Here is a 17,454-nt window from a genome sequence, read left to right as displayed (position 1 = left end):
TATTTCATGCAAGGAAGGTTATAGGCAAGCATTGCAGAAGTGATTCAGGGACTGAATCCCACTATTCTATTAGGAAATAAAATTAAAAAAAAAAGTGAAGAGAGCAGCATTAGCTGAATTTGAAAAACAATGGGGAAATTGGATGAACTGCCCATAAGTGCTGGCCATTGCTGTTCTGAGAGATGGGTTCTTCGGGCTACTAAAACTGCTAGGTCACATTTTGACAAAAATAAAAAGTTACTATGCTTATATAAAGGCTTTGTCTTCTTTCAGTCAGTCACACACTTGCTGGGTTTGGGGAGGAATGCTATGGTTCTGGATAAGTCATCTTTGTTACAACTTATGGACATTTTTCAGATGTACACAAGAATGTAATTCACTAGGTTTCTGTGGCTCTCTAAAAAGGTGGACACCAAAGGAAAAGGGAACAAATGTAGCCCAAAGTGTCATAAAACTGACTCGTTGAAAAGTTAAACATAAACGCACTCCTGAAAGCAGTGTGAACAGGCCCTAAAGGTACCGGCACACTTCGCGACGCTACAGCGTCCCGATAACGATACGACCTGGCAGGGATCGTTGCTGCGTCGCTACGTGGTCGCTGGTGAGATGTCAAACAGTTAGATCTTCCCAACGACGCAGAAACGATACGGCGACCTGTATAACGATGCAACGCAAATGCACGCCTATGTGTCTCAGTTCTGAGTCGCCAACGAGGTCGTTGGTAAGGTGTCAAACACACCGATGCATGCTACCCAGCGGGACCTCAACGATCAAAAAATGGTCCAGGTCATTTCGACAGGACCAGCGATCTCACAGCAGGGGCCTGGTCGCGGCTAAGTGTCAAACGTAGCGAGATCGCTGCTGAGGTCGCTGTTGCGTCATAAAACTTTGACTCAGCAGCGATCTCGCTTAGTGTGACGGGGGCTTTACATGAAAAGATCACTTGTAATCCGTTTCTAACAAGAGTAAGACCCTACACATAGGTAATAGAAACACATAACCCTAACTTCCAAAGCGAGAAAAAAGTGAGCTGATCTTTTATTTTGTAGATGCTATACTTCAACATAAAATACACTTGGACAAAGGGTAAATTCATATATGCAGCTTCTTTTTCAGCGCACAGTTGACACATGAGCAACACTTGCTGTATTCACAAATATGCTTTAAGATTACTGAGTGCTAAAATAAATACAGTCCATCTCTAAAAGAGGCTGTGAACACAGTGCTGTAGCTAAGAGGGCAAGGCGCAAATACTGCAATCACAAATTTTATAAGGTATATAAGGTATACGGTATATATCAAACAGCCATGACAATAACACAACCTATCTAATATTGTGTAGGCTCCCTTTGTGCCCCTAAAGCAACTGTGATCCCTTAAGCTATAGACTCTGAAGATCTAAGGTATCCTGTGGCATGTAACAGCAAAATGTTAGCAGATCCTTTAAGTCCTGTAAGTTGTGGCCTTCATGGATCAGACTTGTTTATACAGCAGATCCCACATATATTTTATTAGATCAACATCTAGTGAATTTTGCAGGCTTAGTCAACACACCGAGCTCTCAGCCATGTTTCCCAAACTATACCTGAACATCTTTTTTTGTGTGGCAGGGTTCATTATATATGGAGTGGAAGTCAAGCATGCACATGCCAGCTCTATTCACTGAGTATAGGACTAACGGAAAAAGTCAATCCTGAACTCTTATCTTTGGCAGTCCAATAAATAATGAATGGAGCAGGGGCTCATGATAGACCTCTTCTCCATTTATATGGAGCTCTGCAGACTCCCTTCAGATGTGTACGGTTCACAAACCATCAGATCCCACAACGATCAGTAAGTTATTACAGTAGATTCTTGACCTTGCCAATTTCTTCTGATTCCAACAAATCAACTTCAAGAACTGTTCACTTCCTTCCTAATATATCTCTCCTCTGGAAAAGTGCTGAAGTTGAAAAATAATCATTGTTATTCTCTTCACGAAGGATGGGAGAATCAATTTGCAGAACTCCGGTCCATCGGCCAGGTCAGTAACGTGACTGCTGGACAGTAGGCTTGCAAATCCCCTTACCATCTGTTCTTTTGATTAGCCGTGCTAGAGCAATGTTGTTTTTGCGTCACAACGCAAGGATGACGTTGCGCCCGACCAGATAATCCAAAGGAGGACCAAAGAATGCCATAAGGGAAGAAGATTTGAAGGCCTAGCATCCAAGGGTCACAGATTCCTGACCTGGCCAATGGAACAAAGTCATGTGAATCAATTCTCACCCTTTAGGCACTTACAATTTATGGTATACAATACGGCAAGCGGGTGGGAGACACCTACGATTTTCACACCGTCACCCAGGAAATCCAAGTTAAACTTTCAAATTTGTGTGAAAGTGAAAAGAAGATCAGGAGTAAAAAAAAAATGTAATCATTTGGTAGTTCGGTATTTAATCCAACAGAAGGATCATAAAAAGTGAAACCCCTTTCAGATAAATTCTAAACCTGTAAATGGAACAAAGCTAAAATTTGTGGAAGACACTAACAGTATTTGGTATATTCCATAAACGACTATCTACAAACCCAATTTTAAATAAACAGAATACTGAAAATAAACAATACTGAGAAGCAAAGTATCTAAAACAAAGAAAAACCAGTGCAACATATAAGAACAAATTAAAAACAAACCTTGTCCTCTATTTTATAACTGCGCACACTGTTTCACATACCTGGTACAAACAATGGCACACACTCCGCAACTGAGTAGGGAATTCATGAGTCGAGTTAATAATGGCATGAAAGAATTTCTCAGTCATCTGCAGAAGACAACGTTGATTTTCTTCAAGGACTTCAACTCCATCCAACCTTCAAAGTAAAGCACAATCTCAAATTAGGAGAAAAGATGGGTTTAGAAAAGGAAATAAAAATACAGCATGACCTTACCAGGCACAATAGTCTCAACTTGGCTTCATGGGTTTATAAAAGTGCAATAGCTAAAAGGGTAAGCTAAGGGTATGTGCCCACGGTCCGGATTTGCTACGGGTTTGACGCTGTGGACTTATGCATCAAAACCGCAGCGGACAGTTGTTACAGCATAGTGGATGGGATTTCTATAAATCACATGCCCACTATGCCTATCTGGGCACCTGGTGATCACCCGCAGAAACTGAAATGTGGCGCATCTTTCCAGACCACAGCATGTCAATTTCGCCTGCAGGTCCACATGTGGACTTTCCCCATAGATTAACCTCTAGGAAAGTTTGTATGTTAAAAAAAAGAAAAAAAGTGCCGCTCATTTACATAAAATTAGGGCGGAAGCTGCCGGCAGCTCCTCCGCAGCGTCAAACCCGCAGGTCTGGTCGCATCGTGGGCACATACCCTTACATTCCCAGCATACCATTGTAGCAATATAGATGCAGTAAAATACTCACCAATGGCAGTCTTCTCCAGTTTTTACAGTTGTTCCGTACCTTTCCTGCGTCACATTAGCGCTGCTCAACTACTCCAGATCGCATAAGGACCATTGTGTGGGGCGGTGCTACTTTCATCAATGTAAGCCTCTGGAGAGGAAGACCGAGACTCCATGGGCTTACATTGTGAGACCACATTCACACATTCAGTATTTGGTCAGTATTCTACATCAGTATTTGTAAGCCAAAACCAGGAGTGGGTGATAAATACATTAGTTGTAATGTGTTTCTATTACACTTTTCCTCTGATTACCCTACGCCTGCTTTTGGCTTACACATACTGATGTAAAATACTGACCAAATACTTGTGAACATGTGAATGTGGCCTGAAAGCGACTTCAGGGCCACACAAACCCCAGTGTGATCCGGACAGTCTAAATTAAAGTCACGAGTTACAGAAAAGGAGACGGAGGACAACTGGAAACCAGAAAAGACAGCGAACGGCAAGTATTTTAATACACCTACACTATATCACACACATTAAGAGAGGTTAATGGGATAGAACTTTTGCTGGGAGTGCATTTTTAGGTGGTTAAAGGATATGGACACCACAAAGGGTAATTTTGCTTTTACTTAGATGCATGCTTTTTCAAGTAAAATTCAAAAAAATAATTTTTGCAATACAGTGAAACTGTAAATGTTGAAAGGTTTAATTTCTACAGAATTTATACATATCAGTACACAGCTGACTGCAGAATGAGTTAACAGTGAATCCATCAGTAAGCACAACCTGATGGAAAAGTTTGTAAACCTGATCTTTCTTATAAGCCGATTTATGATCAAACTTCTATATATTTTTTTTTATTTAGTCCTCTCTACTTCAGAAAAAAAAATAGAAGGTCACAAACTCTGCAGTCAGAAAGCTCACAGAAAAAGGTTTGTTCACAGATTTGTTTTTATTTAAACAGAGTACCTCCTTAAAGGGGTTGTCCGGGCTTTGTGTATAATGTGTGTGTGTATCTAGGCTGCAGAATGCTGATCGCGTGTAATATACTCCCTGTCAGCATTCTGCAGCGTGTCCTAGATATCACACTTAGTCAAGTGAGCAGCTCTCTCCTGATTCTGTAGGAACTGCTCACTCCCCAACTAGAGTTTTCCTGTCTGGCAGAGATTGGTGTAATGTCACAACTGAAGCCATGCCCCCAGTATCTGCCAGACCCTCCTGTAGCAGGAGAATGGGGCAGGCAGCAGGGGAATGACTCAGCTGATAGCCGACAGACTGATGAATTGAATGGTGGAGAATAAGGCTAAAAGCTTTCTCCACCATTCAATCTCAGGAAAGTCTGAAGTTCCTGCCAGGACATTAGGGTCACATGAAAGCCTCATGTCACTGGAAAACAGAAAGTGCCTAACACCCAGTGTTCTCCTGGAACCTCAGGAAGGAAAAGGCTTCTACATAGGCGAGTATAATGTGATGTGTGTCTGTCCACCACTATATATCTATCCATCTATTAATCCATCGATCATCCATCTATTCATCTATCCATCTACAGTGGGGGAAAAAAGTATTTGATACACTGCTGATTTTGCAAGTTTTCCCACCTACAAAGAAATGGAGAGGTCTGTAATTTTGTATCGTAGGTACACTTCACCTGTGAGAGACAGGATCTAAAAATAAAAAACAGAAAATCATATTTGTAGGATTTTTAAATACTTAAAATTGCATTTTATTGCATGAAATAAGTATTTGATCACCTACCAAGAACGAAGAATGGTCTCTCACTAACCTGTTAGCTTTTCTTTAAGAAACCCTCCTACTCTGCACTCATTACCTGTATTAACTGCACCTGTTTGAACTCGTTACCTGTATAATAGACACCTGTCCACATAATCAATCACACTCCAACCTCTTCAGCATGGCCAAGACCAAAGAGTTGTCTAAGGACAAAATTGCAGACCTGAACAAAGCTGGGATGGGCTACAGGCCATTAGGCAAGCAGCTTGTTGAGAAGGTAACAACTGTGTGCATAATTATTAGAAAATGGAAGAAACACAAGATGACTGTCAATCTTTCTTGGTCTGGGGCTCCAGGCAAAATCTCACCTCGTGGGGCAAGAATGATTCTGAGAAAGGTCAGGAATGAGAACTACACGGAAGGACCTGGTCAATGACCTGAGGAGAGCTGGGACCACAGTCTCAAACATTACCGTTAGTAACACACTATGCAGTCATGGATTAAAATCTTGCAGGGCACGCAAGGTCCCCCTGCTCACGCCAGCACATGTCCAGGCCCATTTGAAGTTCACGAGTGACCATCTGGATGATCCAGAGGAGGCATGGGAGAAGGTCATGTGGTCAGATGAGACCAAAATAGAACTTTTTGGTATCAACTCTACTCGCTGTGTTTGGCGGAAGAAGGAGGACGAGTACAACCCCAAGAACACCGTCCCACCCGTGAAGCATGGTGGGGGAAACATCATACTTTGTGGGTGCTTTTCTGCAAAGGGGACAGGACGACTACACCGCATTGAAGGGAGAATGGATGGGGTCATGTATAGCGAGATTTTGGCCAACAACTTCGTTCCCTCAGTAAGAGCATTGAAGATGGGTCATGGCTGGGTCTTCCAGAATGACAATGACCCAAAACACACAGCCAGGGCAACTAAGGAGTGGCTCCGTAAGAAGCATTTCAATGTCCTGTAGTGGCCTAGTCAGTCTACAGACTTGAATCCAATAGAAAATCTTTGGAGGGAGCTTAAGCTCAATATTGCCCAGCGACAGCCCCAAAACCTGAAAGATCTGGAGAAGATCTGTATGGAGAAGTTGGCCAAAATCTCTGCTGTAGTGTGTGCAAACTTGGTCAAGAACTACAGGAAACGTTTCTCTGTAATTTCAAACAAAGATTTCTATACCAAATATTAAATTTGGTTTTTCTATTGTTTCAAATACTTATTTCATGCAATAAAATGCAAATTAATTATGAAAAATCGTACAATGTGATTTTCTGGATTTTTTTTAGATTCTGTCTCTCACAGGTGAAGTGTACCTACGATAAAAATGACAGACCTCTCCATTCTTTGTAGGTGGGAAAACCTGCAAAATTGGCAATGTATCAAATACTTATTTTCCCCACTGTATCTTTTTTTTCATCCATTCATTATCTATCCATCCATCATCCATCTATCTATATATTATCTATTTATTAATCTATCTATTATCCATCTATCAAGTCTAGAGTCACCGAGTAAAGCGCAGCACAGAATGACCTGGAAGTGGCTGTTGGCAAAGACTATGGAGTGTCAGAACAAGGCTCCATAGACTTTGTTGGATTCGCTGGACTACATTAGATTAGGTGAACTACGTTGGACCTGCAAGGGATGTTCTTATTTTTTATTTTTAAATAAAGTGGTGAACAAGGAAGTGTAAGGGAGTGTTTATTTCAATAAATTATTTTTGTGTTTTTCCTTTTATTACTAAGTTAGTAAATGGGGGTGACTGATGTACGCCTCTCCATTAATAACTCCTGGGCTTGATACCAGCTGACATCAACCCTAAGGGGCTGTACACACGATCAGGAGCCGCTGTGGGTTTGAAGCTGTGTTTTCATGCAGCGTCAAACCCGCAGTGACCAGATGTTACAGCATAGTGGATGGGATTTCTACAAATCCCATGTCCACTATGCGTCTCTGTACACCTGCGGATCACCAGCGGAAACTGACATGCGGCGCGTCCTTCAGACCAGCAGCATGTCAATTTCTCTTGCGGGTGCGAATGTGGACTTTCCCCATATATTAACATCAATGAGGAAAGTCCACATGTCAAAAAAAAAATAAATCGCGACACTCATTTGCATAAACAACAATAAATAATTCAACAGCCTCGGGGCCGCTGGCGGCTACGGATCGTGGGCACATACCCTAACTACCTTCTACTATCTCTTGTGATGCGCCACTTCTGGGGCGGTTGAAGGCTGGTATTTTTAGAATGGGAAGTGTCCAATAACAAAGGACCTTCCCAGTCTGATAATATCAGCCCCCAGCTGTCTGCTTTACCTTGGCTGATTATCAAAAATAGAAAAAATGGCTTGGAATCCCCCTATTTATTTATTTGGTTAATACAAAGCTGGACAATAAGCTCCACATGCCAAGCTCTAAAGGTTGACATTTTTTAAATTCTTGTGTGGTTGTAAAGCTATAAATCTGCAGAATATCTATTATCTATTTATCTCTCTATGTATCATTATCTTTGCACATCTTTAAAAGGAAGATATCACCAAAAAAACGCTATAAACCTGCAAATAAGGGGTTAATCTGCAGGTTAATAGCGTTATTAACCTGCTTGGCGCCCACACTTAGCCAAACGCTCCGGGGAGAAAATGAACTTTATTCCCCCAGCAGCATTCAGGTTTCAGTCACGGGGGCAGAGCCAGGACTGGTTCAGTGACCGCTCTGAACATACAGAGCAAAAACAAGAGAGGAGGGCCAGTACATAAGGATGAGCACACCTAATTAAATATTCAAAATGTATATATCTTTATTAAACACCATTAACATAGACCATAAAAACATTTAACACCACATGTCCAACATAGTAATACACACCCCTTAGTCTAAAATAGACCAAAAGAGAAAACCATGAGAAGCACATAAATAGATATACCAGTGTACAATATGGACAATGATGATCCTGGGTATTGTTATAACTCCATATAAGTGCTCACAGAAGTGAAGATGTCAAATAATGCAATATTCTATGGTCATATGGCGTGCTGCACCCTCACCAGATACTAGTATATAATGAAAACACTGCAATAATCTAAGGCAGTTGTAAACAAAGACTGCAGGGTCCTGGCAGTAACTACATATATTTATCCACATGGATAATGCCATATACATATATGAAAACAAGATATATAAGCAAAACAGCCCGAAAAAGGAAGCACAAGACGTATAGGGAAAGAGAGTGGGCACACACATATAGAGCCCACAATGCTGTGTGCAGTTCACGCTGGAAAATAGAACACCATTCACAACCAAAACAACCATAACTCACATGCACTTAGATAAACAGGAATGAACCATGGTAAGCTGTAAGCAATAGAAACAGATGTGTGAGGAAAGGCCCCACATGTATCGCTGTAATGACAGCTGAATGATTTTATTCCGGTATGTGTCACACAGACAGCACACACAGATGGTAAAATGGACCGTGCCACACTTTCACACGTTCTGTAGCAGCTTAGGTACATATTATGAGGTTCTGCAGCAGCTGTAGTGCATTAGGAGGTCTATATGTAGAGATACACACACATATTTACACTATTGCACACACACATCACTATAGACTCTTCACTTCACTGTATTCCTATGTCAGGGGTGATGTGGGGGACATGTGACAGCTCTATCACCACTGTGGATGTGGAGCGGAGTGATTGTGCTGTTTTCCAGAGATGAGGACACTGCTCTGTTATTTCCAATACTGCAGTGATGATAGAGCTCAGTGCTGGGGCAGATACTGATAGCCAATGGGTGTGCAGTAGGAGGGCAGAGAGCGGTGCTGGACACTGAGGCCGGGCGGTGCCAGCTCCGGCTTTGGGGTTAGATATTAAAGCACATGGCGCTGCCAAGTTTGTTAGAGCCACAGGAACAAAAGGCAGAAACAAAAAACAAAATTTATAGGGGAGCTGTATATTACAATACAGCACAGATTAGCTTAAAAATATAGATTTCAGGGTCGGACAACTTCTTTAAATTGGCGCTGCTGCACTGATATGCAACAGCTTTTCTTTTCCTTCTGTGCTTCATTGTTTCAGTTATACCCTCTGAGAATAATGGAGCAAATTTTCTCTTCAACCAACTGGGCATGTACCACCGAACATCTCTGTGGGTGTTAGCTTTTCCTCCTCTCATGCTAGCCAATCATAAGACAGTCGCTCCCACAGAGAAGTCTGGTGGTAAACACCCAGGAGCTTGAAGGGAATACTTGCACCATTATTACTAAGGAGAATAACTGGAACAAGAAGGTACAGAAAAAAAAAACACAGGAAAATGGTTTTAGATTCAACGCCAATTGGAAGTAGCACTCAGATTTATTTATTGTATTACTTTTAATGTGATATATACATATGTATATATTTTTGTGTGACAAAGTCATTGGCAAAGTGTACTGGAGGGGAGTTATTTTCACTGAGGCTATTAGCTTCAGTGAGTTGAAACCTAGAAGCTTGCTCCAGCACACTATGTGTCTAGGGGTTAATCGGCCCAGGACAGCTGTAGAGTGGGTGGGGAGGCTGTTCAACATATCTCCACTCAGGGTGTGGCCTGGGATATAAGTAGCAAGCCATTAAAATCATATGGTGTTCAGTATCTGGGGAGGCTGGCTCCAGAGAGAGGAGCTTGTGTTTTTGTGCTAATCTGGACTGTGTGTTTTGCTAACCCTGAGTGGCTGGATCCCGGCAGGTGCAAGGACTATGCTGTACATTTTCTTTTGCTTTGCCGTTATGCCAGAAGGGCAGTGTTTATTTTTATGAACTCTATATTGGTTTATGCCATTTAATAAACCAATAAGAAATTTAAAGAGACAGCGTTCTGTGTCTACCTCCGTGTGCAACCGAGTGAGCTGCTCTACAACAATATATACACTGCTCAAAAAAATAAAGGGAACACTCAAATAACACATCCTAGATCAGAATGAATGAAATATTCTCATTGAATACTTTGTTCTGTATAAAGTTGAATGTGCGGACAACAAAATCACACAAAAATTATCAATGGAAATCAAATTTATTAATCAATGGAGGCCTGGATTTGGATTCACCCCCAAAATTAAAGTGCAGAAACACACCACAGGCTTTTCCAAGTTTGATGTAATGTCCTTAAAACAAGTCAAAATGAGGCTCAGTATTGTGTTTGGCCTCCACGTGCCTGTATGACCTCCCTACAACGCCTGGGCATGCTCCTGATGAGGTTGCGGATGGTCTCCTGTGGGATCTCCTCCCAGACCTGGACTAAAGCATCAGCCAACTCCTGGACAGTCTGTGGTGCAACGTGACGTTGGTGGATGGAGCGAGACATTATGACCCAGATGTGCTCAATCGGATTCAGGTCTGGGGAACGGGCGGGCCAGTCCATAGCTTCAATACCTTCATCTTGCATTAACTGCTGACACACTCCAGCCACATGAGGTCTGGCATTGTCCTGCATTAGGAGGAACCCAGGGCCAACCTCACCAGCATATGGTCTCACAAGGGGTCTGAGGATCTCATCTCGGTACCTAATGGCAGTTAGGCTACCTCTGGCGAGCACATGGAGGGCTGTGCGGCCCTTCAAAGAAATGCCACCCCACACCATTACTGACCCACTGCCAAACCGGTCATGCTGAAGGATGTAGCAGGCAGCAGATCGCTTTCCACGGCGTCTCCAGACTCTGTCACGTCTGTCACATGTGCTCAGTGTGAATCTGCTTTCATCTGTGAAGAGCACAGGGCGCCAGTGGCGACTTTGCCAATCCTGGTGTTCTGTGGCAAATGCTAAGCGCCCTGCACGGTGTTGGGCTGTGAGCACAACCCCCATCTGTGGACGTCAGGCCCTCATACCACCCTCATGGAGTCGGTTTCTAACCGTTTGTGCAGACACATGCACATTTGTGGCCTGCTGGAGGTAATTTTGCAGGGCTATGGCAGTGCTCCTCCTGTTCCTCCTTGTACAAAGGCGGAGGTAGTGGTCCTGCTGCTGGGTTGTTGCCCTCCTACGGCCCCCTCCACGTCTCCTCGTGTACTGGCTTCTCTCCTGGTAGCGCCTCCAGCCTCTGGACACTACGCTGACAGACACAGCAAACCTTCTTGCCACAGCTCGCATTGATGTGTCATCCTGGATGAGCTGCACTACCTGAGCAACTTCTGTGGGTTGTAGAGTCCGTCTCATGCTACTACGAGTGTGAAAGCACAACCAACATTCAGAAGTGACCAAAACATCAGCCAGAAAGCATTGGTACTGAGATGTGGTCTGTGGTCCCCACCTGCAGAACCACTCCTTTATTGAGGGTGTCTTAATAATTGCCAATAATTTCCATCTATTGTCTATTCCATTTGCACAACAGCATGTGAAATTGATTGTCAATCAGTGTTGCTTCCTAAGTGGACAGTTTGATTTCACAGAAGTTTGATTTACTTGGAGTTATATTCTGTTGTTTAAGTGTTCCCTTTATTTTTTTGAGCAGTGTGTATATGTATATATAACCATCCAGCAAAAATATTTAACCTAATAAGATTATTAGACAAACAACCTTCCCTAAAATAAACGTTTAGAATGGCCACATATGCCAATGTCCATGTAGCTTGAGAAAATCACCAGATATAGACCCACTAGATCATAAATTTTTATAATCTAGAGACCAGCAAACATTTGAGTCACAGAGATGACAACTGTCCTGATAAAAAACATGTTTTTATGGCCTGTTTTTCTCAAGCAAAGCATAGAGTCAGGTGGGATTCAAAAGAGGCAGCCAAACATTTTTAAGTCTAAAGTTCAAAAATGTCCATGTGGACATTCGACTGGATCCTTTTCGCATGCGAATTCAGTTTGTCTATTCCGAAAATGGAATAAAAAGATGTCTGAATGCACAAGTGAACTTAACCCAAGTCTAATGTCCATTCAAATATCAATAAGTTTCACTGCACTTATAATTTTGAAAAAAAGTGAACACATGCCGACCTTAGGCAACTGAAAATAAATACAATGACTGGCTGAGATCACCTGGTTCTTGTCTTATTTCGCAATGTAATTAAATAATAATACAGTAGTAGCTGCTTAAATAAAGTCTCCACCACTGATTTCCAAATTTCATAAGAATTCAGACCTTGTAGAGTCGACTTCAAAGCTGACATGTTGCCATTCTGGGGATGTAATGATTACTCTCAGCAGCGGTTCCAATAGTTTCTGTAGGTAGGTAGCCCCATACACCTAAAGAAAGAATACAAAGAACTGCATCTTAAGGCTATGTGCACACGGTGCGTTTTTGGTGCATTTTTTCCGCACAGAAATGGGCCAGAAACACATTGTAATCCTTATCCCATCATTTCCTATGAGAATTTGGAAGATCTGTGCACATGATCAGGAATTTTCTGACAGGATTTCATGTGTTTAAATAAGCAGCATGTCAATTCTTTGTACGGATTTGCCAGCGTTTATCCTATACAATGCATTGGAAAAAATGCAGGCAAAAACGCACAAAAAACGCATGAAAATGCAAAAAAAAGCTTAAAAAACGCACAGAATTTCAGAGGTGCTTTTTGCTGCCAAGAGGTGCAGAACCTTGCAGAAGTACTGCAGAAATTTCTGCTAGCAAATACTGATCATGCGAACAAACCCGAATAGTACACGGTGGCTAAGCCAACACCAACATAGCACAATAAGACTCTCGAGAGGCAGGCAGCGATAGATGAAAACAAGAGGATAGGAAGTTGCACTCAACTCCTTGGACATGCCAAGGGTGCACCGCACGCCTGTGCTTGTCTTTAACCGTCATTTTGTGCTTTTAGACTCCCCTTAAAAACAAAAAGAGACGGCTTCCACTAAGTTGTCCAAAAAAAAAAAGTCTTCTTAAAACTAAAGCTAATATCGGATGAATAGGAGACATACACACCTTAAAACAAAAGGTCATAATTTTACTAGCCAAGCTGTTTCCTCTGAAGAGTGTCTGCATGGAGTCTGCTAGCTCGACTTCCTTTGAAAACATGTTCCAGAGAAGCTGATATAGGAGATGTCTGGAATCAAAGAGCGTCACAAGGACACGTGCAAGCTCATCCTGCATGGAGCAAAGAAAAAACAACTATGAATTCAAGATTAACAAAATTTAAAAAAAAAGGTATGAAATAGAAAAAAGCAGGCTGTGAAATTGAACCCTATATATATATATTTAACATATTGAGGAGCCATAGCTTACATGATAACTTCCATACTTCGTAATAAAAATGTATTATTCAGTACGATTCACTACCAACTAGATTTGACAGAAGGATCTATACAAGTCTTATATAGACAACCCTTGTCCATTATGCACATTAGGGCATATAGATATCACAAGTTGCTCAGGACCATTAAGAGCCAGAAAAGAGAGTCTTTCTACAAAAGTGGCGCTTTCAGGTGAGTGGCTACGATGTATACTACATTTCGCCATCTGAAGTGGAAATGCTTGGCTAGCCAAAGCCTCCCCCTGCCAAGTCAGCTATATGCGGACCAAAAAAGATTCACATTGCTGTTGAGGTCACATTCTGAAAGATGGGGTCTCTAATGAGACGATCCATTTTAGGGAAATTTCCCCAAGACTGAAAGTTATCCACTATCAAATAGGATAGGGAATAACTTACTGATAGCCCAACGACTGGGATCCCCAGCAATCCAAGGAACAGGGCTCTGTACGATCCCATTAGAATGCGCACTTCCACTCCATTCATTCTCTATAGGACTGTTATCCAAAATACTGTTCAGAGACTGGGGTCAGCACAGTCTCAACTACACTGCTCAAAAAAAATAAAGGGAACACTGAAATAACACATCCTAGATCTGAATGAATGAAATATTCTCATTGAATACTTTGTTCTGTACAAAGTTGAATGTGCTGACAACAAAATCACACAAAAATCATCAATGGAAATCAAGTTTATTAACCAATGGAGGCCTGGATTTGGAGTCACCCCCAAAATTAAAGTGGAAAAACACACTACAGGCTGATCCAACTTTGATGTAATGTCCTTAAAACAAGTCCAAATGAGGCTCAGTATTGTGTGTGGCCTCCACGTGCCTGTATGACCTCCCTACAACGCCTGGGCATGCTCCTGATGAGGTTGCGGATGGTCTCCTGTGGGATCTCCTCCCAGACCTGGACTAAAGCATCAGCCAACTCCTGGACAGTGTGTGGTGCAACGTGACGTTGGTGGATGGAGCGAGACATGATGTCCTAGATGTGCGCAATCGGATTCAGGTCTGGGGAACGGGCAGGCCAGTCCATAGCTTCAATGCCTTCATCTTGCAGGAACTGCTGACACACTCCAGCCACATGAGGTCTGGCATTGTCCTCCATTAGGAGGAACCCAGGGCCAACCACACCAGCAAATGGTGTCACAAGGGGTCTGAGGAGCTCATCTCAGTAGCTAATGGCAGTCAGGCTACCTCTGGCGAGCACATGGAGGGCTCTGCGGCCCTCCAAAGAAATGCCACCCCACACCATTACTGACCCACTGCCAAACCGGTCATGCTGAAGGATGTTGCAGGCAGATCGCTCTCCACAGCGTCTCCAGACTCTGTCATGTCTGTCACATGTGCTCAGTGTGAACCTGCTTTCATCTGTGAAGAGCACAGGGCGCCAGTGGCGACTTTGCCAATCCTGGTGTTCTGTGGCATTTCTTTGGAGGGCCGCACGGCCTCCATGTGCTCGCCAGAGGTAGCCTGACTGCCATTAGGTACTGAGATGACATCCTCAGACGCCTTGTGACACCATATGCTGGTGCGCTTGACCCTTGGTTCCTCCTAATGCAGGACAATGCCAGACCTTGTGGCGGGAGTGTGTCAGCAGTGACTGCAAGATGAAGGCATTGAAGCTATGGACTGGCCTGCCCATTCCCCAGACCTGAATTCGACTGCGCACATCTGGGACATCATGTCTCGCTCCATCCACCAACGTCACGTTGCACCACAGACTGTCCAGGAGTTGGCGGATGCTTTAGTCCAGGTCTGGGAGGAGATCCCACAGGAGACCATCCGCAACCTCATCAGGAGCATGCCCAGGCGTTGTAGGGAGGTCATACAGGCACGTGGAGGCCACACACAATACTGAGCCTCATTTTGACTTGTTTTAAGGACATTACATCAAAGTTGGATCAGCCTGTAGTGTGTTTTTCCACTTTAATTTTGGGGGTGACTCCAAATCCAGGCTTCCATTGGTTAATAAATTTGATTTCCATTGATGATTTTTGTGTGATTTTGTTGTCAGCACATTCAACTTTGTACAGAACAAAGTATTCAATGAGAATATTTCATTCATTCAGATCTAGGATGTGTTATTTGAGTGTTCCCTTTATTTTTTTGAGCAGTGTATAACCCCAATTTCCTGAGAACACTTAGTAAGACAAGTTGTCCACCGTAGGCTCTAGGTTTAGGAGATGTGATCTACTGATATTCAGCCCTACATATAAAACATTTAGGTGACATAGCTAGACAATGCCAAACTGATTTTTGTTTAATATACTAGATAAATAACCTTTTTATTAAAGCACAAAAATACAACAGAGCAATAAAAATAAATACAAAAACTAACTGACCCACTGTGAGCAGGGAACGACATTGGCTAGAGCCATTGCAATAGGTAATTCCCCTTGGTCCCCCATCATAGTGACCAATTCCACCAGTCTTTCAAAGCGATCAGCCAAAACAGTTTCAGCCAACGTGTCAAATTCCGTCCCCTGTTGCAGGATTTTTGTAAGGACTTCCATAAAAGTAGCTCTTGTCTGTAGATCCTTATGATAACCAAGACCTAGAAATACAAAGGTTGCCAAGAGAAAATAAGCTCCACATGACTTTACGTAGAAAAAGTACCCCTAGAACATGAACTTTGTGCCACTGGAATATTGGGAGAGAGATTTAGCAGGAAGACATGCATAGGTTAGGCAATGCTGAGCAGGAATAATGTAAATGACCATTTATCTATTTGCACATTTTCCCAGGAGAATGACTGCCCAGTGCTGACCAAAGTCAAAAAGTGCTGAATCAGATCTGCCCGTATATTGCGACATCAGCACAAAGCTAATGAATGCATATGATAAGAAATCGAAAAGTAGGAAAATTTCACATTTCATCGACTTCAGTCACAGAAACTGCAAACACCTTTCTAAAAGCATAAGAGATTTTATATAAATTAATAAGATACGTTTTTAGATGATACAACCCAATGGGAACTCACCTATTGAGTGCATAAGGCCACTGTCTACATTGGCATTTAACAGATTTGACATAGCCAAGACCGTACAATGTCTTAATGAAGCCAATCGCCGTGACATTCCTCGTTTCCTTCCCCCAGTCTGGGTCCCATCATCTTCTACTTCGCTACAATCATTTAGTAAATTCATGAACAGGGTGAAATACCTAACAAAAGATATTAAAACTATTAGATATACATTAGGTATGAAACTGAGGGAAGCTTCTACTACTTCTGCTGGCGAGAGCAATTCCCAAAACACTGTTTGTGGCCACACCTTTCAGACATATTACATGGAGGCCATTTAAAATTTATGAGCAACCATATAATATTTGGATGTGTTCAGCTGTCCCGACCTAGAGTTGGTCATCGGGCAGTCAGTCATGTCTCCACTATGAGCAATCGAAGAAAATGCTGAAAATTTATTTTAAAAACAATAGGCTGTGTGTGGGGTTATATTGAGCTCAGATAAGAGTCAAACATATTTCTCTGTAAAATCCGATGCCATAAAAGTGGCCAAACCAGCCAACCTTGGCAGGATTGACCATCTATGACGGCAGATATCAGTGGAACAAAGGCTCGGACATATTGGATTTCAACATGCCCAATTCTTTTGATTTTAAAGGGTAAAGGTCAGCTCCAGGTGTCCTTTGAGAACAGATGTATGCTCCAATGAGCGCATTTATATGTGGAGGTCGGGAACAGCCGTCAATAAAACTAGCATTAGGCCAAGAGATTAGGCCTTAATCTGATGTCAGTTTTTTCTCATGTATGTGGATAAAAAAACAAAAAAAAATGGACCGTTCATCGTTGTTTTGAATCCAATTTCCTTCCCTATTTGGTCAATGTGCCTCTTTTTACCATGAGCGTAACATCTGTGATTTTCTTCTATTAAAAAAAAAAAAAGCCTTCTTCTACCCATTGTACTGTTAAAATTATTTTCACAGACCTATGGACTTGGTTGCTTGATTTTGATCTGTGTCCGAAATCACAGACATGTGAACACCACCAAAAATTCCAAGGGGTATGTTATATATGTGTGAAAAGCGCAGATAGGACATGTATGTGATAAACGTCTGAATGAGGTCTTATG

The 17,454-nt window shown here is 42.3% G+C and overlaps 1 protein-coding gene across 3 annotated transcripts in view; it reads right to left on the bottom strand.

The window, feature by feature from the left end:
• Window positions 1-17,454, bottom strand: part of NF1 (neurofibromin 1) — a 224,132-nt gene that overhangs the window by 132,655 nt on the left and 74,023 nt on the right. For all 3 annotated transcript variants that reach the window (XM_073664574.1, XM_073664575.1, XM_073664576.1), the window contains exons 25-29: window positions 16,347-16,528; window positions 15,709-15,920; window positions 13,035-13,196; window positions 12,249-12,352; window positions 2,712-2,847 (exon numbers count right to left, since the gene is read on the bottom strand). In XM_073664574.1, the coding sequence (XP_073520675.1) occupies window positions 2,712-2,847; window positions 12,249-12,352; window positions 13,035-13,196; window positions 15,709-15,920; window positions 16,347-16,528 (796 nt within the window). The remainder of the gene's footprint in view (window positions 1-2,711; window positions 2,848-12,248; window positions 12,353-13,034; window positions 13,197-15,708; window positions 15,921-16,346; window positions 16,529-17,454) is intronic.

This window comes from Phyllobates terribilis, unplaced genomic scaffold (assembly GCF_046119375.1).
Source record: "Phyllobates terribilis strain yellow unplaced genomic scaffold, ASM4611937v1 Scaffold_2__4_contigs__length_985480577, whole genome shotgun sequence".
Classification (NCBI taxonomy): Eukaryota; Metazoa; Chordata; class Amphibia; order Anura; family Dendrobatidae; genus Phyllobates; species Phyllobates terribilis.
This window is presented reverse-complemented; position numbering and strand designations above follow the sequence as displayed.